This window comes from Carassius auratus, chromosome 1 (genome assembly GCF_003368295.1).
Source record: "Carassius auratus strain Wakin chromosome 1, ASM336829v1, whole genome shotgun sequence".
Classification (NCBI taxonomy): Eukaryota; Metazoa; Chordata; class Actinopteri; order Cypriniformes; family Cyprinidae; genus Carassius; species Carassius auratus.
In genome coordinates this window covers 30,947,942-30,969,489 of record NC_039243.1, presented here as the reverse complement: position 1 = coordinate 30,969,489, position 21,548 = coordinate 30,947,942, and the positions used below count along the sequence as shown (strand labels likewise).

General features: G+C 38.5%; 1 protein-coding gene across 2 annotated transcripts in view; it reads right to left on the bottom strand.

Annotated features, from left to right (window-relative positions):
• Nucleotides 1-21,548, bottom strand: part of LOC113107320 (E3 ubiquitin-protein ligase RNF38-like) — a 31,149-nt gene extending 9,601 nt beyond the window's left edge. The window contains exons 1-3 of one of the 2 annotated variants that reach the window (XM_026269743.1): nucleotides 21,434-21,548; nucleotides 19,810-20,396; nucleotides 5,716-5,777 (exon numbers count right to left, since the gene is read on the bottom strand). In XM_026269743.1, the coding sequence (XP_026125528.1) occupies nucleotides 5,716-5,777; nucleotides 19,810-20,314 (567 nt within the window). In that variant the 5' untranslated portion in view covers nucleotides 20,315-20,396; nucleotides 21,434-21,548. The remainder of the gene's footprint in view (nucleotides 1-5,715; nucleotides 5,778-19,809; nucleotides 20,397-21,433) is intronic. The other variant, XM_026269746.1, reaches the window with a different exon arrangement.

Below are 21,548 nucleotides of genomic sequence, written 5' to 3'. Positions count from 1 at the left end.
TAGAATTAGTTTTTAGACTTTGTTTTTAAATTTTCATAATTTTGTTTGTTTTTATCATGTTTTAGTTTGTGTTTTTTTTAATACATGTAGACACAAGTACATAGTTTAATTTTCCGTTTGTTATTTTAGCACATCAAGTTGCCTTGACAACCACATACACACACACACACTCTTTCACATAAGTATTTTAAGTAAGGTTTTATTAGGTTATAATAATCCTGCAAGTAATGCTCTTATTTACATTTACTAATTTTACATTGCTGTTATAATTTAATATCTGTATAAGTACTGTATTTTATAACATAATATCATAGTTTGTCTATAGTACTTATGATTATTATATTTGATTTATTACAACAACAAAAAAAAATAAACCGATTATGAATTTATTTCTAAATAAGAATATTGCTGAATGTCCCTAAAGCAAAGGATCACAGGAGACCTTCAGGACAAAGCCAAACGGCAACCGAGAAGCATGACACAAACACACACAGACACACACATCTGTCCAAACCCGGTCAGACAGGTCCATTAGGATGAAACATTAATGGGGCCGTACATCCGTGTTTGGGGGAGATAGGTGGGGTGAGGGCTAAAGAGAACTAAATTTGAACATGCATGTGGACTTAACAGGTTAGGAGAAGATTACAGAAAACTTTCAACTTATTCTGTGTTCTCACATTTTGACCGTATTCATTGCAGCGAAGCATAAAACAGCCTTTAGTGCCACATGCGTATGTGAGAGCTTAAAAACTACAGCTCCAGGACCCGCCATCACATGCTCAACAAATACCAAGCTCTCTCTGCCCGGGGGCCACACTATCTACAGGGAATAACCACTGCTATTGTGAGGGAGCTTGGCAAAGTGCTGAACACCCAGCCACTATATCAGTGCGATCTGGGAGCAGACAGCCCTACTGTGGATAACTAGGGCTGGGACTCATATGGGTTTTATGGATTCTGGTTCTGATACCAATTCAGCTGTATTTGAGGAGCATTTCTGTAAAAGCTGATTAACTCAACAGCTGGTTAACCTGACTACGCCACTAATAATTTACTTTTTTGACAGCACAATAGCTTCTATCAACAAATAAATCATGGTTATAACATACTAAACCAAGTCTTGCAATAAAGTGCATGGCACAAGGAATGCCCAAAATCGAATTGGTTTCCTCTGGAATATTAATTGGGATCCATGACAGGATACTTTAAAGCTAGAAGCATGACCTAGATAATAATCATTGGCTGAGGCTTCATATTAAAAGTTGTGCATTTACATCCACAATTTCACAGAAACCTTCCGGAGAACAGATTTTGTGTTATATGGACTAGAACCAGCTATAGTGACAAACAGAGCTTACTTTGTGTGTTGCATGGCACAGGGGACTCCCTCTCTCGGATAGCAACATTAACTATGGTGTCAATTTAGCATCACAATTGATGAAGCTGCGGTTGAGCAAATAGTGCAAGTGAAATAAAAAAACTAAACAAATGTAGTCAAGATTAGTAGACAAGTTAGTTTATAACGGCATCGGCCCATAAGTCTTTCCGTGTGGCCGATGTTTTTCAAAATGGATTATGGTAACATTATGGTGCATTTATGCTTCCTCTTTAAGACAAGCCACTCCGATGTGAAGCCAGCACCTAACAGACAGTAAAATGACAAGTCGTCATTTGCTTTCTAACATGAAATACAATAACACTCCAGCGTGACGCAATGTCTTATACAAACGTAACACGAGACATCAGATCAGCTCTGGTGGGAGACACAGATGTGATATAAACTAATTCAAACAAAAATGAATGAATACTTTTAAAAACAAGATGGTGTTTTCCAGTGGACTCAAAAGCTGGGGCAAGAAATGAAAGCTAGGTCAAGACGAAAAATCTATATTAAGCAATATGTCTGAATACCTTTATATGTTTATTCAGGAATATTCACTGTATTTGACTGCCCATTATTGGTGTAATATCGTTACACCAATCATAGTATTGCTTTTCGTATGTTCTGGTCTTATTTAATGCCGTTTTATGCTGATATCCAAATTCAGGCTTGTATTATTATTATAATAATTTTTTTACAGTGAAACCGAACAACCTAAATGAAACCGATCAGAGACAAAAATCTTTATTATTAACCAACTATGCCATGCTATAAAAACAACCTGTTGCTCTGTAAACTATATATGTATTGTACATAAAATAATTGGAATTACACATACTATTTTTTACATTTATGAATATTATGAATGTTAGAAGGTTTTTATCGTTGTTGATGTTTCAGCAAAAGAAAAGGCTGCACCAATTGTTACCTCAATTGTTTACATTTTTTTAATTTAATTTTTCCCCCCCTACATTTACTGCAATTACATGTATTATATCAACCTCATATTGGCCATATTGATTTTCTCAATATTGGCATCGGCCATTAAAAATCCCATATTGGTCAACCACTAGTCAAGAAATAATTTTTCACACTAGCATATAGTGGGTTCTTAAAATGCACAAAATATTTCAAAAAGCAGTGAAGGGTCCCTTTATAAGATGTTACTTCGACTTGCTATTAAGGCAGTGTTGTGTCCCTAGTGTTTTTACCCAAAGTGACTAACAGTACACTGATGTCTGCCTTGCAGAAGGGCACAATAGGGGTCGATCTTGCGGGACTTGACCTTTTACCAGCGCCAATCTTTAACCATTATGTTATAACCACCTGAATACAACATTATCAGTCAAAGAATTGCTACAATACAAGTTCAAATACTAAAAAAATGCTTTAATACAAAATACTTATAATGGCACAAATATTGAAACAAGCAATTCCATTGTTTGGTAAATTCCATTTCAATGTTTCTGTTTCAAATGGCCAATGTTCCATAAAAAATCCAAAAATTGTCTAACAATGTGCTGCAAATATATTAACACACAATTTTTGTTATTACAAACCTAAATAAGGAATCGGACTGTTTGTTTGCTTTGCTTTTTCACATCTGTCCTGTAAGTGTAGCTAAAACATAAGGATATAAACTAATACAGTATGTGCAACAACCAAACATCTGATATTTTCAAAATCCTAACCAGCCAGCTGTCAAACATCAGGATGAGGACCACATTGTAGCTTCACCTGCAAAGCAGCAGAAAACTCTGAATGGAAAATGATATTTATTTTATATATACATATATAAAATACAAGAGCACCTGTTTTGCAGATGTAAGAAATCTTTAATCCACTAACATGTTTCTATGTATAACACTCCAACATTAATGCACAAAACGAGCAGAACTCCATAATGGACTAGGCCTTTATAATTACAATAATTACATATAGGCTGGTTTCAGCAAGATGGATTTTCACTTTTAAAACACTGTGTGCTTTTAAAACAAGGGGTTGACTTTATAGAAGCACATGATGTCACCATGCTAATTAAAAGCACCCCCACTATATCAAATGCATACAAAAAAAGTATTACATTTGTTATTACTGTCATCACAACTATGACCCTTCCCTACCCAATAACGGTACTAGCATCAAATTGTTGCAATCATAAACTGAACATTTATATCCCTTGTATAACTATGCATCTGGAGGGAAGAAATTGAGGTACTGTTACTGAGCTGTACTACTTGCAAGACTGCGACATCTCGTGATGTCGCATTTTCCAACCTTCTGAAACAACAATCTGCAGGAGATTCCCCATCCTCACATGCCTAACCGAAGAGCTGCTTTGATGTGAGAATCCACAATGCACTTCGGTTTCAGTGTAATACTTTAATATTTAATAGGCTGAGTCTATAGAGTCCTTGCACTGGGTGACTGCTCTTCAAACGCTGGGACTTTATGAAAGTGCTCTGAATAAGCGGGTCCCCCTCATCTCCTCCTCAGTCTCATTATTTTCCAGCCTTTCATTTCTCCTCCCTTTTTTTCCTCCCTCTGACAGGCAAACCCATTTGAGGCCGCCTCTACATTCTACACCACAGAGAGCTTGTTTCTGCCTGTGCGGAGGCCTAGGAATGGACACACACTCTCACACACACACACGTCTCAGTTTCAGCACTCTATATTCAGGACCTCCCAAGAGTCAACACGTCCCGTTCTGCTGTTCATATAGACGGCCAGCAGTGAGCACAAAGCTTTCCAAATGGCTTCATACACCCCAAATATGCTTTTAGTTCTGAACAGTCAGCACACACAGGATGAGACGCAGTTACCCACAGGCCCAAACGCTCTTCTTTTTGTGCAAGTGTGTGTGTGTGTGCCTCTCCCTCACAAGCACACATTTTGTCAAAAATCAGGAAACAGTAAGGGTTGTTGGCCTGGTTTCTTTGCCACTAAGAGCATCAAAGCATTCAAGGTTTTTTTTTATGGTTTAAAATCCTCTCAGAAATACAGACCAAATTCCCTTAGCTTCATGCGGTCATAACTCAGTCTCTTGCTCGCACCAAAACAGCCCCACTGGTCTTTTTCCACTCCCTTCATTTCGACAGCCATCCATTTCTCTGCCACTGTTCCCCTCTCTCTGTGTCCCACAGCTGGAGGTGAAATCATTAGTGCCCCCACTCCCCCTTTCCATTCTTTCCTCTTCCTCTCTCTCCCCCACATCATCCCTTCTTCCTTTCCCGCCGCCCGCTTGCATTCCTCCCCCCTCCCTCTTGCCCTCCTTCACAGGGCTGGTTCCGCCCCCAGAGGCCGATTGGACCAATCACAGAGCTGCACTCGGCTAGCCCTCCTCCTCACTTTGACTGTAAACACAGTGGAGTAAAACTGTCTTTTGTTTTTTTGTCTACCCTCCCTCTCGCTTTTGATTTTAAAAAGGCCAGCAATGACAGAACAGCACATTTCCCAAAGTGAGCATGTTGATTACTCGATGACTTTAAGATGAATAACCAGACAATTATCCATTAACACTCTTAGTACAAAATAAGCCACATACAACAACCTCAAAAAGAATTTGGATATTAAAATGTAATTGACGAAATCTGCATACAAATGGATTAGTTCAAAGTAGTTCTGTGCCTTCAAAGCTGCTTTTTATTTTGTATAGCTTATAAAATTGTTCATAAAAAATTATTCATAATACAATAGTCAACACATAAGGTAGTATTTTAGAAAACATTTCTTAGACATTTCTAAAGCTCACAAGGCTGCGTTTATGAAGATCAAAAATGCAGTAAACATTTTTTTACAATTTAATATACCCATTTACCATCTAATATACATTTTAAAATGTAATTTATTCCTATGATGCAAAGCTGAATTTTCAGCATCATTGCTTGAGTCTTCAATGTCACATGATCCTTAAAATAAAAAAATAAATTTTAATATTCTGATTTGCTGCTAAAATAAAGTCTTAATGTTTAAAACTTTTTTTTGGTAACACTTTACAATAAGGTTCAATAGTTAACATGAACTAAGCATAAACAATACTTCTACAGCATTTATTAATATTAATGTTAATTACAAAATTAAGCGAATAGTAGTACGTGTTTGAATCATACACACACAAAAACTCAAAAAACTCATAAGAGACTAGACGGAGACTCAGACTAATGTGTGCAACTTTCATTTGTGCTTGCACATTAGCCCAGACAGACAGTCAGAAAGAAGACGGAAAGGAAAAGGAAGTAGCACAGCTAAATCCTCTGCAAAAGTCAATATGAAGAATTTGCCTGTTTCCAAGTCATTCCATTAGTAACTGGCTAGAAGAAGTGACGTCTTACCTTGTCAGTGGCGTCTGCACAGGCATGCTCTGAATGATAGTGGTATACTCCTCCCATCGCACCTAGAGACAGCACAAGAACAGTTAACCCAACAGCCAAGAAGATTTAAGCCTCTAAAATACTACAAACATGTGAAACCGCATAATTATTTACAGCTTGTATGCCATGTTTGGCAGTCAACAGTTTCAACAGGTCCAAAAACAGATTCTTGATCCTGCAGCTTTTCAGGATATCAGCAGCATGTTGAGACATCTGGGCACTACTTTAGTCTTGCCTGGTGTGTGATCACATTAATGCAATCACAATCACTCCCATATAAATCACCATCACACACCCCAAATGAGCCCTATAAAGTGTAATTCTGAATTATAAGATAATGCAATATTTAAAGGATTACCTGTTTTTATTTTAAAGACAATCTTACTAATTGCTGATAAAGGTGTTCTAGATGTTTCTACAGTATTTTGACATCCATTGATGATGACTTCATGTTGCTGTTGTGATGGAAAGATGCATAATAGAGAGCGATGATAAATACATTAATCCTAGATTATAGCAAGGTGCTTTCATGACAACACATCCAAAACCTTGTGTTTTCTTTGGGTTTTTGGTTTTGTATTTTTTATTTAAAAAAAAAAAGTCAGTGCCCGTCTGTTTATTTGCTTGTTTCCAGTGTCTCGGTGAACATTTCATCAGACAAGCACAGGATTACCCTTGAACACTCCCAAAAAAACTCTCCAAGGACGAGGATGCTTGTGCGTATGAGCGAGGAGTGTGTGAAGTGCCCACAAAAAAAAAAAGCTTTTTTTATTGGAACTTGTGCGTCTACATTTCTGTCACCCTAAGTTCTTTTTAGTCTCTTTTCTCTCAATGACAGAGAGAGTGAGTGAAGCAAGGAGTGACTGACGACTCTGAGATAAGGGAGAGAGATGAAGCTGGGTATGAGGAGGATACCGACAGCGCATGAGCGAACACGAACTAGATCATGCACCAACTACCACCATGTAAACAACTGATTATTACGAAGTAAGATCGACTAGTTTATCAGGTAATCTCTTGATGAACTGGTTCATCTCACGTCAGATTAACCGGTCACTGGTTGTGCATGATATTGTTTTAATATTTTTTAACAGTGACGCTTCAAAGGGAATGAATTACCTACTGAAAAGTGTGCTGTATGTCTCAGTAATTGCTAAAAAGTCTCTAAAAGCACTATGGAAATCATAGCGGTGTTCGCAAAACTCACCAGCTAAATAATACAATAAAAAACCATTTAATTCATTGACTAGATCTATCAAAATCACACTACTTTCTTTGTGAAAAATGGGTTTTACATTGCAGCATTAACTATCAGGAAAATCTTAGAAACACTCAATTACTAAATCATTTTATATGATCATTCAAACAATATTTTTTGACAAAACCTGGCCAGGTGTTATCCAACAAAGGAGGGTCTATAAATTACAGAAAAATATTTATTTTCCAGCTTGTTGCATTTTTTTTGTAACAAATTTTGTCAACAAAACATTTAGTTTACATATGTAAATCATTATTTTCCGCTTGTTAGTGGAAATGTTAAGCCTTAATATAATGGTTTTCTAAAAACACTGCACAGATAAGGAAGGTGTCAGTCACAGCCTTCCTGCTGAAGTCTGATTGTGTAACACATCCCTGGGTTGTTCTGTTCCACTGTGGCACCATCATGACGCATTTTCAGTCCACAGTTACAGAACAAACTCATCGATGACATGTTGTGAAGGATACAAGGCATACATGATGTAAGAGATATAAATTGAGCAACACACTTTTTTGCAATGATAACAGATGGGAACACAAAAAGGGGGAAATAGGGAGAGAGGAAGAGAAAGAGGCCCACAGAAGGAAAGAGAATAGACCTTGAACAGAACTGCAAGCAAGACAGAGAGACGCTAGTCAGGACAGAGAGGGTCATTTATTCATTCTTAAAAAGGACACCATTAAAATCAAGTCAGTGGAGAGAGAAACACACCTCTGACTAATGTGAAGTAAAGCAGTGCTGTGCTGATCAAATCACAGGTCTCTCTGATGCATGTCACAAATGTATTCGTAACACATTATATTGATGCATCCTGATGCACTAAATAAATGACATGCATATCACAATGTGTATTAAATTATGCGCCAGTTGGTAATGCATATCCTTAAAGGAAATATTTCTTATTGGTAAGAATCATATTTTAATATAATTTTATTACATTATTATTTAAATAAACAAAATAATAAGATTGGGTTTGTAAGATTTTAATGTTTTTTAATGTCCTGTGATGGAAAAGCTGAATTATGAGCATCATTCTAATTCTAAATGCTGATTTACTGGTCAAGAAACATGTATTAAAGGTTTAAAGCAGTTGTGCAGTTTAAGATTTGTAAAAAAAAAAAAAAAAAAAAAAAAAAAAGTGTATGTATTTGATCCATGCTTCAAAAAAGTATTACTTTTTTTTTTAAATCACTAAAATTGTTAATGCTGACACTGCACCAGTCACAACATTTAAGAGAACAGTGATTTTTTAATCACAATAAATAAATAAATCTATGCTAAAAAAAAAAAATAATAATAATAATAAAAAAAAATTTAAGAAAAGAAAAACTATGCATTGTAAATTCTGATGGTACATTCTCCACTTAAGATGCTCCACTTAGCATTTTCTTCAGTTTGATGATTTCTACATCTTTCAGTTTGAATCATGCATGTCTCTGTCATCAGCAAAGGTCAGATGATTAGGCTTGCAGTTCAACTTAATCAGCAGATGGCCATGGTTTACTTATTTGGCAAAGCCAATTTTTTCTTGAATATGGTGCACACAGAGCATTCATTCTGGACCTTGTCTCTCCACAAACCATCAAGGAGAGAGAAAGACAGACCTTGGTGTCATTGTGGGGGAAGTGACAGACCAGAGGTGTCCAGAGAGAAGTTATGGGAAGGAAAGAGATCCAGGGAAAATGGAGAGAGAGAGAGAGAGAGAGAGAGAGAGGGGACTAAGGCTTCCCCTCTCAGCTACTATTGATTTTTCTCTGAGCTTCAGAGTGCATCAGCTTTATCGGTCCACTCCTGCTCCATCCTTCCCTCCTGCCTGAATCCATCTATCCATTGTTAGCTTCAACTGTCACACGATTCCAGGGTCCTCTCTTGCTCTCCCATTACACACTGCAAAAAACAGGCATAGCCTTCTCCACATTATGGGGACAACAACAATAAATAAAAAAATCCTATGCAAACTCAAATTAAGCATTTAAATTAACCTAAAGAAATCCTGACATTCAAGCTCACGCACAAGTTCCTCTGATGAAGCACTTTGCATTAAGAATTAAAAAAGTAGGACAAACAGACAGAGGAAAGCAGAAGTAAAACAGAAAAAGGATGATGGCATTAATGTGGCCTTTTTAATATCTAATGTTATCAGTTTATAAATTAGGTAAAGTAATTGTTACATTGCACTGGTGTAAATAGTTCAAATATAGTCATTTAACATTTTTAAAAGTATTACTAAATAGGTAAAAAAAAAAACACTTTTATTAACTTCCTAATGGTAATTTTATTGCTTCAACAAACTGTTTTTCTCTGTTCCTGGAAAGTAAGCATAGTTATTTACCAGGGTTATCATTGTCTAAAAATATTTTGTTGTGAAAAAGCTGAAATAAAATAATTAATATTCAATGAAAAACTTAAATTATATATTAGACCATGACATGCAACCATGGCAATAAGACTAAACTGAATAATAAAAAAATAATGAGAAACGTATTGGAGAAAAGGTACATTTGGAGTGCTACAAGTTTATCTTAAAACCCAAGAGCAAATATAGAAGAAAAAAAAAAACAGAGGAAGGAAGGTCAGTGTTGGAAAAGTTGAGCCAGCAGAACAAGAGCGAAAGAGCGAGAAAGGAAGTAAGAGGAGTTTAAATGAGCGAGTTCAAGAGTGTGACTGAACATGAGCAAGCAAGAGAGAAAGATTTGGCTAATGTTTCTCAGCTTGGTTCAGCTTTCCCTCTCACCCCTCTCAGTTCTCCAGCACAAAAAGAAAGGGACGCCAGAAAGACACGCACATCCACTCCCTCTCGTTCTCTCGCTCTCTCTTAATATGTAGTCTACCTATCAACAATCTTCAACAGGCCAATTAAACACGCTTTGCTCTTTCATTCCAGTCTTTCTCTTCTTCAGACGTGCATACAAAGATCGTCTGACAGTGACAAAACCTGTATTTAGGGGTGTGACGGTTCGTATATAACCGTGAGACCGACGGTTATAGTTGAACACCGTCATTAGAACTCTATAACCGCCAAAACCGTGTCATTAAAATATTTTTTACAAACATTTTTTATCAAAAATTATTTTCATTTTTTAGATAGGATCATAAGATGCGCAATATATCGGGAGACATGGTTTTTACCACTTAATGAAGTTTTGTAAATCGTCAGACATGATATTTACCACTTCATAAAATTTTGCTTTGTAGAAAACCTTTCTTAAAAACGAATTTCGTTTTGTACAAATTTTATCTTAATTTTAATAAATGTTTCATCAACCAATTGCATGTATTTTAATAAATAAAAAGCAAGTAAAGCAGACAATGATAACCGTGACATGGAAGCACCATCGCGCCGCGTTCACTTGCACTGCACTGTGACCTAGAGCACAACTCATTGTAAATGAAACTCAGCGTAGGCCTATGCCTCATACTTTAGCATTAAATATCTTTGCTGCATCCTTTCTAGAACAGACAATGGCTTTTTTTTGCGGCTCGCATCAGCAAAGCATTGCATTGCCATAGACCGCAAAACAAGCAGCGGATGGCGGGCGGGTGCGGCTATGAAATTTGCTCTATGATTTCCATGAAGCAAAAAACGAGGACGGAATCTCGAAATCCAGTCATGAAAATGAAACTTGCATTTTAATATGGACAGTCATGGAATTTGCCAAAGTTAGCATAAAATAATCAAATCAAATCTCCATATGGACCAGTAGGCTATCTGTAAATGTTAAGCCGCAAAAGTTCTCTGCGCGTCTCTATGTGAATTAATGAATGGCAGAGACGTGCGGGTTTGTTTACTACATAGACTGAAGCGCATGACGCTTGCATTAATTTCAGCATCTGAGCTTCAGAGTTCTCTCTCCTTCAAGCGATCTGAACTTTTCAGCTCATCTCAATGGACACACAGCGCACCTGTATTTGACACTGTAAACTCTTTGTGAAGGCACACGACTCACCGTCACTTTACTGATAGCGCTGTTTCTCACACATGCAAAGAGAGAGAGAGCGAGAGTCTTACCACGCTTAAACAACACCTTATATGTAAACTATTCTTTGTTGTCTTCTCCTGTCAAAATAATGGATTTAATTTAGAATTATTCATATTCATTTTCGAACAAGCAGAAGACATACCAGTTTCTCCGGTAGTGGGCGGAGCTAATGGGCAAATGGCAATGGCTTTTTTTTGTGGCTCGCATCAACAAAGCATTGCATCGCCATAGACCCCAAAACAATCAGCGGATGGCGGGCGGGTGCGGCTTTGAAATTTGCTCAAAAAACGTTGGCGCGGATGATGAGTTTTGTGACAGATCCCCTTAATAACAGATCTACCCCCCCCCCCCCCCCGACGGTTATGTTATGAACCGTCACATTTGACTCACGTCATAACCGTCATCACCAATTCTGAAACCGGCATACCCCTACCTGTATTATAAGCCCAAATCTCTGCACCTCTCTGTTAACCTGGGAAAAGAGAACATCTGGCAAATTTAACTCTATAGCCAGTTCAAATTCCATTTACAGTAATAGGCTCTATAGAGTTATGCTGCGCTGGGACTAAAGTTGAGATTGGTCTTGGTGCAGACTGACGTCAGACGAGAGATTTACACAGAGATGAGAGGTCAATGCGGTTTGAGCAAAGCCACATTTATGCATTGGTCTCCAACAAATACAAAAGACCGGAGCACAGGATGGCGCTCTCATGAAGACAAACACTAGAATGGAGTGTAGCAAAATGTCATTCGCTCCTTAGAGGATTCAGGATTGATGAACACTGGGCCAATCAAATATGGTGTCAAATCCTGATTCGCAACCATTCAGTAATGACAATGGATCAAGAGTTGGGTTTGACTTTATTTACAGACAACTGACGCAGATACCATGCAGCACAAGGACTTCTGGGGTTACTTGGCTTTTGAAAAGAACTAAGCCTTGAAGAAAGCTTCATCACACCCAAAGAGAGTAAACTGGGTGCACAAAGAATAAAAATAATGAAAGCGAGTTAATAAGCATCTGTTTACGGACCATAAGAATATGCTGCATAAAAGGGAACATTAGTTGATTATTGGCAAAATTTGGCAAAGTCCAAGTACAACACTGCATCTGGGTTATAATTCAAATCAGGTGGACGTTTACTTAAATTAAAAAAAGACCAGAAAGCCTTTTGTTGCTACTGTACCTTTAAAGTACTGCTATATGTAAATTAACCTATAATGATTGGCTCACATGTGCATTCAACTGTAATTCACATTCAGCTCACTCAATAATGGTTACTAAAGTCTTGATGTTAAAATGCTCACGGTTGCAACGTTTTATATTCATTAACCATCTGGGTGGACCAGAGAGCACGTTTATGCAAAGTACATCAAACTTACTTTAAAAGTGCAAGGAAAATTCTGTTCTTGTTTACAGTTTGATTAAAGGAATCGTTAACAATCATTACGTGAATTATAAGGCAGACTTACTGAATACCTTATGATTCTCATCTCTATCATAACTGATTCTAGGTTTGCTGATGGTTCAGTTAACACGGGCCTGCTGGTCAATACTCACGACCACATACAAAGAGTACAGGCCTTAAAACAGAACTGTTGGAGAAGTTAAGAATGTGTATGAAACGTTACAGCCCTGACGGCCACATGGATGAGATCGAGTCAGTCATTCATCTTTCCCTCATAACCACCTCATGATGCATGTGATCAGGAAAACGTAACTCCATGTCCATCTGTGGCTCAATGCTTGAGACATTATTGATAGCATGAACGGACAGCAGTAGTGTTCAAGCAAGAGACTATAGGCTATAGGGCTGCACGATTAATCTAAATTAAATCGCAAAAGGCGATAAATCGCGATTAGGCAGAAGCTGCGATTGTCATGCTTTCCTTTAGTGAAGCACGTTTCAGTGATCAGCAGTAAATATCTATCGGAGGTCCAGAGGGCGCTCTCGTACTGAATCTTCAAATACGCTTCACAGAAGAAACCCAGGAAATCCCTGTAGAGGTTGCTAAAAAGAAGATTCAACTGCTTTCATTGATTCAACATGACTAATAAACACACGACTATGACAATATATTGTTTATCTGAGTTGGTCTTGTCTTTTTTATTATAATAAATTAAATAATGCAATGCTAATCGACATAGTATTTTAAGCAGTGATAAAGGCTATGAACTGTTGTGTGCCTTATCCGGTGTAAAAAGCTACATCATCTCACAGAATGATTTATTTCAAACAATCGACTGACGTTATGAAGTGATTTTGGAGTAAAAACATTATTAATGTGGAATTTTGTAATTAGTAGCTAATCTCCATCACGTGCTTTCAGATGGAGCAGCATTTACTACACAGAGTTGTAGTTTACTGACAAGCGACACAAACTGCTTTCATAAATGCTTTTTTTTTTCATAACTGCGCGCTAAAATCGTCTGCGATTATTAATGCGATATTACTTAGCTTCTCAGTGAACTACGGCTCTGTAGTAAATGGTGCTCCATCTGAAAGCACGTGATGGAGATCATCTACTAATTACAATACTGGCTTCACCGGCAAGATGCACATGACAGACACATTAGATTATCGTGCAGCCCTACTGTGCTATATTATAAATAAAGCCACTCCTAAAAGGCATTGTTTGCAGCAAAGTGACAGCTGTGAACATTTTTCATTATTACACCGTGTGTGCGCCAGAGTTTTTGTCTTTTGACAAACAAACTTTTTTTAAAGTATAAACTACCATTTTAAAGTTTGGCGTCAGTGTGTTTTTTTTTCCATTTATATAAAACAAATATTTTTTATTCAGCAAGGACACGTTAAATTGATCAAGTGACAGTAAAAAAAAAAAAACAATTTAATATCAAATAAATGCAGTTTTTCTTTACTTTTGATTCAAAGAATCCTGAAGAAAAAAAAAACCTGTAGGCCTACGTCGGTATCCACAAAATATTAAATCAGTTTTCAACATAAATAAGCAGCAAATCAGCTTATTAGAACAATTTATGAAGTATCATGTGACACTGACTGAAGTAACAGCTGCTTTGTCATCACAGGAATAAATTATATTTTTTTAATAAAAAGAAAAGTTACAGAGAGAATTATTCACAATATTAATAATTTTAACTATTTTTATTATAAATGCAGTCTTGGTGAGCATACGAGATTCTTTCAAACACATTTACAGAAGAAAAAGTTCCTGACCCTAAACTTTTGAATGCTACATGTATGGCAACTGTAACAGACCTAATCTTAACCCAACTGTCCCAACATTGTGAAATGTATTGTGTGCAAAAAGTAAAAATAAGAAGTTCAGGTCGAAAAGTTCAATGAGGAGAACAATATGACTGGATTATTTGCATACATTGAAAAACACTGCATTGTTATTTTTCTTGCAATATTACCAACAAAATATTATTATAGCTTATCATTTTCTATTAAATGGGTACCACATATATAAAAAAAAAAAGAAAAAAAAAAAAAAGAAAAAAAAAAATTCAGTCTTTAAAATGCATTTGAAAATTCAATTAGTGCCATATTTTTGCAAAAGGATGTGGTGCCTAACAAGTCAAAACAAAAAATGTATTTGGCGTCACAGCAGACACTAATGTTTTTCAAGCAACTGGAATCCTGCACCGAACAATCTGCATTTATGAGCAGTTTTATGAAGTCTAGTTGACTTTAGACTTCATGAAAATAAGTGAATGCTCTCACACACTTACTCACTCAAATTCAGACAAAACGCTTGGCTTTCTGACAGCTGGCTGTCTGTACAGCACAAATCCAGCCAAAGTCCAGCTGAATTCACAGCCATATTTCATAGGAGAGATGAAACAAGCTTCTTACTGCTGTGGTGAGGACATGAGTGTGTGTGTGTGTATAAATTCACACACAGCATCATATCAAGGCTAATATCACAAATTACAGTCTAAAGAGGGTTTATAATATTCAATCGTGATTTTTTTTTCCAACCACAAACCCATCCTCTCCCTTTCTCCACCTTCATCATTTTCTCTTTCAACACACCTGGCACCTGTAAGCACTTCTGAGCGTCTGTTCTGCTTTTTTTTGTCTTCTCTCACTTCTCTCTGAAGATGATGCCAGGTCAGTGCAGTAGAGGAGAAAACCTCCAACCTTCCTTTTAACACTCGTCCCCGTTCCTCTGTTCCTTGGCTGAAAGGAAGCGGCCGTGCTTTCTGAAAGGTTTATTGAGAGCTAGGGATAAGGGCTTGTGCTAATGCTCAAACTGCACTACTGGTTTAAATAATGATCAGGAGCATAGTCCAATTAAAACAGCTTACTGACACTACAAAGCCCAGCGCTCATCTCCCGCGCTGCACCTTGCCTGCTGAACAGCCCGTGCTGTGTATGTGTGTGTGCGCAAGAGACGCAGACCTACTCAAGGTGAAAACTGAAGAGTCCTTCAGGGACACCGGCTTGATTTTGAGCACGCAGCAACAGTTGTCTTCATGTTAAGTGGAGCTCTGCATCGTACTGATGTGCACTAAAATAGAAGCTGTTGTTCTACTACAGATTGGTTCGCCAGACTAAACCGGGGAATGGACTCACAAAACAACCCACGCTAGCTCTGGGGACCAGCTGGGTGCCCATAATACAAGCTTGCCCATCCTTAAACGAGAGTAATGAAGCTGGATAAACAAGGCTCGACCATTTCAAGCATGTCCTTTAAATTAGCAAGAGTTAGATTATAACAGTGACACTCTCTCCAACTTTACAGCCCAATTGGCAGATTCCCACAAACAATACAAACAGCAATGGTTCAAATGAACCACAGCCACTACAGAATTGCAAAAGAAATGGCAATAAATAAATACATATGAGCAACTTGCATCATATTTACACCCTGTATACATTGAAAAGTATGATTTACTGTAACACACTGCTTTCACGGGTACACCTCACAAGTATTTTCACACCTATAGTTTATTTGGAGCATTTGATTCAGAAGCTGGTGTATTTTCTCCTTAGCGTGTCGCATTCAAGCTTACATGAACTAACAGCACTCGAATCTGCAGCCCAAAATAATAATACTAACAAGATCTCCTTGAGGTTGAAATACATTCAGATACTAAATCTGAAAACACCCTTATACACTGATTATGTTGTCAGACTCAAATGCTATTTTATGACTCTTTCACCTCTCATCACACTTTTCCACCTAAGTTCTAAGTTGGTGTACTTTACAGAATTGTATTTTTCTGAAACATTTGTGAAACCTTAAATAAAAAATAAAAAAAGATTTAAGAAACTGACACACATGCATCAGTATATATGTACCAAAATGTGAGGACTTTTCTTTTCTAGGCTTATTTTAATTGAAAATTTTAAGAATTTTATGGTATGCATTTCCATTTAAAAAAATTTGCTAAACAGACCTGACAGTATTACTCTCTTATAGTTACATTCTTAAACATAAAGGTTCTTTAAATTGCATCTACAGTTCCATAAAGAACCTTTACATTGCATAAAAAAACTTTATGGTGAAAAAGCTTTTTTTTTTAGATTGTCAAATTGCTCTTCACACTAAAAGAACAAAAAAAAAAAAAATGTTTAAGAACTTTTTACTTAAAGCCTCTTTTAAGGAACCCAAATATCCCAAGTCTACAATAATCCCCTTTTGGGACTTTTTATTTTTGAGTGTAGCTCACAATATAATCAGTTTAACCAAAATATTTAATAAACAAATGTACAAGGGGTAGGAGCTCTGATGGAATTTTATGAATGACAGACACTCCAATTCTGTGGAAACCAAATTGTGCGTGCCTGCTCGTAATCAAAAGTAAATGGGTCACATCAAACTTCGATCGGAGGAGGATACGAGTTGTTACGAGTCAGCAGAACTGAGCTTGGTCTGGACCGGCCCCAGGGGGGATTCTACACCCTTCAAATGATCTTGAACTGTCTGCATGCACACACACACACACACACACCAGCGGAGGGGCTGCATGCACACAAGCCCACCAGAAATCCGTTTCTTTATTGATTTTATGGGACCTGAAAGCCCTTTTTCTCCCTCGCCGCGAAGAGCTGAGAATAATACCAAACACCTACAGCAGAATAAGCCTCAGGAGGTCTAACACGGTTCCTCCCTCTATACATACATGTGCATTTACAGGCAAATATGAGTTTCGATGAGAGGATGAAATATGCAGAAGGGTAAATGGACAGGGAAAGTCAGTGTGAGAAAATGAAAGGGGAATCGGGTGGACAAAAGAGATAAAGGGATGAGGAATGAGAGCGGGAGAGGCAGAGAGAGAGCGCTTCTGTATTGAGAGCAGATGGTGTTGAACTCATGGGATTTCAGTGTGCCGAGCTTCTCTCATTATCAAAGCGGCCTATCTGATCTCAGTCAATATCACACACACACACACGGCTACTGTATATCCCACTAGTCAATATCACATATACACTCTCAGGTAAAATACCTCTGATTATCCATCCAGAGTCAGTATCACATTCATCTCTAGATGAGCATATCAGGACAAATCATAGGACAGAGAGAGAGAAAAGACTTGCTTAATGACAAAGAGACCCAACAAAGCTCACACACATTAGTCTAGTTGGTGCAGCGGCGGCAGCGAGGCAAAGCAGGTTGCTTGACACTCACTGCATCAGACAGGTATTTCCAGTCTGGGCTTTTTAGTAAAGTGTGTGTGTAGTGCAGGTTGGCCACAAAAAGCAACTGCCAGTGGGCAAACACACCTGAGCTTAAAGCGCAACACCTGAGATATTACAATTCAACCCTTCACACATGCATTCACAGTCATACAGTGCCTGGGCTCTGTTTTCCAATTTATTTATTTTACATGTGTTATGTCATCAAGCCCCACTTAATGTCTCGTAACAGTTTGTAAGGGGTGGCTACATTAACTCTAGGTGCGTGACCACATGGGCGCATGTGCATTTGGACCCGCCAGCTTACCGTCTATGGCTAAAAGGAAGTGCTGATTAAGCCCATTATGTGGCAGGAAATAAGGATGCCAGAGGCTTGAACACTTTATATTTTGGAAATTCCAATCGGCTATACTGAAATCTTAAAGCACTGTGATGCTGTTGGACAGACGACACAATCTGGTCAATTATTAACTTAAACCCTAAAGTCGGTGGGAGGAACTAGTGTCCCATACTTTGGGGGAAAGCGCTGTGCTATTTTGGACCAGCGGATAACAACATTAACCATCTAAAACAGAGGAGAATAGTCACAGCTTGTGTAATTGAATGAATGCAATTCCGTCTCTAGTACTAAAGAGCATCTTGTCAAATCTACTGCTTAAGGTAAACCATGAGGCACTAAAGCCCAAAGTATCATCATCAGGAATGTGTACAACAGCACAAACGCGAGGGGAATGTTGAGCCAAAACGAGTCCACTACATGGTACTGCTTGTGTTGAACTCATCCATCCATGCTCATCTGCAGTGGAGTATACTTTGAAAGCTGTGCAGACACTGTAGGGCACAAGACGGAGCTGAGCACAAAATCAGTACAGAGTTTCCCATACATTGATGTATTTGTGGCAGTCCACCACAATATCAACACGGATTGCCACAAACAGAGTTTCCAAATGGCTTTGACTTCGTTGAATAAACATGAGCACACGGCATGGGTGTTTGAATAGAAATGTATCTTTTTTGAATGGAACCGATTGTCTTCAGAAAAGTTTCGGTGTCATTTTCATTTGATCTTTCCTATAATGCCTGATAAAGCAGAGTTCATGAGCGCATCTCAGTTTTGATTAAAGCAGTGACCGCGGAAACCGTTGTTTCAGCTTCTCCAAAAGCGCCTCCTGCTGGTAGAGAATGAATTTGCACTTTGAATAAGACCGTCTGTGGTTTTATATTTACATTATATACAGTGGAAGCTCCTGTCATCAACTTAAATTCCTTGCGTGTGTAAACATACTCTAATGACACATAGCTCTTCTGATTCTGATATACATTTCCCCAGGGGCATGTGCCGCAACTCATATAGTGCAAGTCTGTGGGAAAGCAATTGGTTTCCCACAGATTAATAGAATACCAATATTGAGCCGATAAGAATGCTTGGTGTATTGCTCATCAGAACATGTGCAAAAAGTTATGAAGAAATAAGGAAAACTGCAATTTTGTCTGGTATCAGGGGTAAAATGCCATATTGTGACCCTCCACATACTTGAGACAAAGTCAATTTAAGAAAAGATCAGAGCTCACGTGAATCCTGTGTGTGACTTTCCTACATCCCTGATACTGAGGTAGTACTGGGAAGAGTGGAATACAAAGCTGCATGGCTGCTGAAGGAGATGGCTGATATTTGTGACTTCTGTTCTTCTGATTGAATGCTCCACAAATACAGGGTACAATCAGTACAAAACTATTCCAAACAATAACACTACAATAAACTGCTGGAGAAGAGCCCTCAATTCCAGATGTGGTCAGTGAAGTGACATACAGGCAAGTATGGTGACCCATACTCAGAATTCGTGCTCTGTATTTAACCCATCCAAAGTGCACACACACAGCAGTGAACACACACACACACCGTGAACACACACCCGGAGCAGTGGGCAGCCATTTATGCTGCTGCGCCCAGGGAGCAGCTTAAGGGAACCTCAGTCGTGGTATAGCCAGCCCGAGAGTCGAACCCACAACCTTAGGGGTTAGGAGTGAAACTCTCTTACCATTAGGCCACGACATTCCCCAAAGAGATACCATTTTCCAACCAAATATAGTACAGCATGTTAAAATCTCAATAAAGTAAAAAGTAAAAAAAAAAAAAAAAAAACTATTTTTTTCCGAAAATGATGGTGGTTTAAGGCTGGTTTACCTGCTCCTGAGTTTCTGTGCGTTCCAGGCCCTGTGTGTCTGTGGGAGCCTGGGGAAAGCGTGTTTCCGGGTGGGCGCAGGTTTTCGGTGTGTCCATGAGCAGCTCCGAGCTGATGTTGATGGTGGATTATTCCTCCAGCTGGACTTAACGCACCGCCACCACTCCCAGCATTACCATTTGGGTTAGATAATCCACCATGGTAAAATCCAGACCGCGAGCGTGATCGAGTCCTGGGGGGCTCCATAGTCACTGGATGGGGGTGATTATGATGATGATGGTGGTGGTGGAGGAAAGAGGAAGTGGGAGGGGAATGAGACGCCGCAGAGGAGCTCTCAAGCGCTCCAGAGAGTCTAGTGCGGCCAAAGCTGTGGTCCCCCTCTGAACCCTCGTATTCCGCTGGCTGGGCCCCTACGTCCTCGCATAAATCAGCACGCTTGGGAACGGGGTCCGGGGAACAGACGCGGGGCTCTCGAGACACTGAATGACCAGTTGAGGCGATTGGCATTTCCTTTCAGCTTGTATGAGTCCCCCTCTCTCGCTTCCTCCTCTCCGATTCCACGCCAGAAAACACTTACAGGTTAAAAACACTGTTCGGAAAACAGTCAAATAAATAACTATGAATTATCTTTTCTTCTAGTTAAAATTCTTTAAGTAAACTTCATGTATTAGTCTTTAAAAAAAAAAAATTTGTTAATTTTTTTTACATTTATAGCAAGGTAACGTTAAAGGGACGATGCAATACTAAAGAACTGGAGATTAAATCTGGTCTACAAACGAGCTGATGAGGTTTAAAGCCCTGTTTTTACTTTAGAAGCTCTATTCCTTACAGGCGTTTCCTGCTTACTAACGTTACATACAAAACTGTTATAAAAATATATATATCAGTAGAATCCGTAATCCGTTCTGTGTACTTAAAGCATTTTAAAAGCGTTTTAAACTTCCGAAACAAAGGCAAATTATGCCAAAGAAGAAACAAAAACAACAAAAAACTAGCTGCGACGCGCTACACAACACAGCACGCACGCACGCACGTGCGTTGTGTTTATGACTAATACAGCCAATAAATAAAGTATAGAAATATGAGAGAGCAGCTAGTTATCATACACTTCCGCGAAGCGCTAGCGTTAGCTCCCAGCTATAGAAAACACACAAATACACCTCATATTGTCCGTCCACCGCTCTTCTAACACGCCTAACACAGAGATATACTCTATAAAACACGCTTTGTTGTTCCAGACAGTGTGTAACTGGTTTAATTCACATTCAGAGTGAAACCGTGGAGATATATTAGCTTGCGTTAGCAGCGAGTCTCGCGCTGGCTTTAGTCCACCATCTGCCTTTAGTCTCACAAAACTACCTCAAAAAAGCCCTGGTCGTCCTTTAAAACCCCAGAGCCACATGTCCTGACCAGGTTGCTCATCGCTAACCGGATCTGCCTGGGTTATGAAGGGCATTTATATTTATAAACTCTCTTTTGTGTCGATCAGTGAGAGCTGAAGCGTTCTAAAGTCCCTAATTATATTTACACCAGTGGAAAAAGCGGCGAAAAAAGCTATTTTTTCCACTCCTCCGACTCAGACAAAAACATGTGTATATTAGCTATGAAATAAATAGCGGAACTCACCCGGAGCTGTGTGTTGTGAAGTGTTTTGGAGCTGGTCTTTGGCGTGGTGCTCCTGCGCTCAGACGGTGTCAGTGAGAATAATGTGACAGACCATCAGCGCGATTTCACAGCTCCA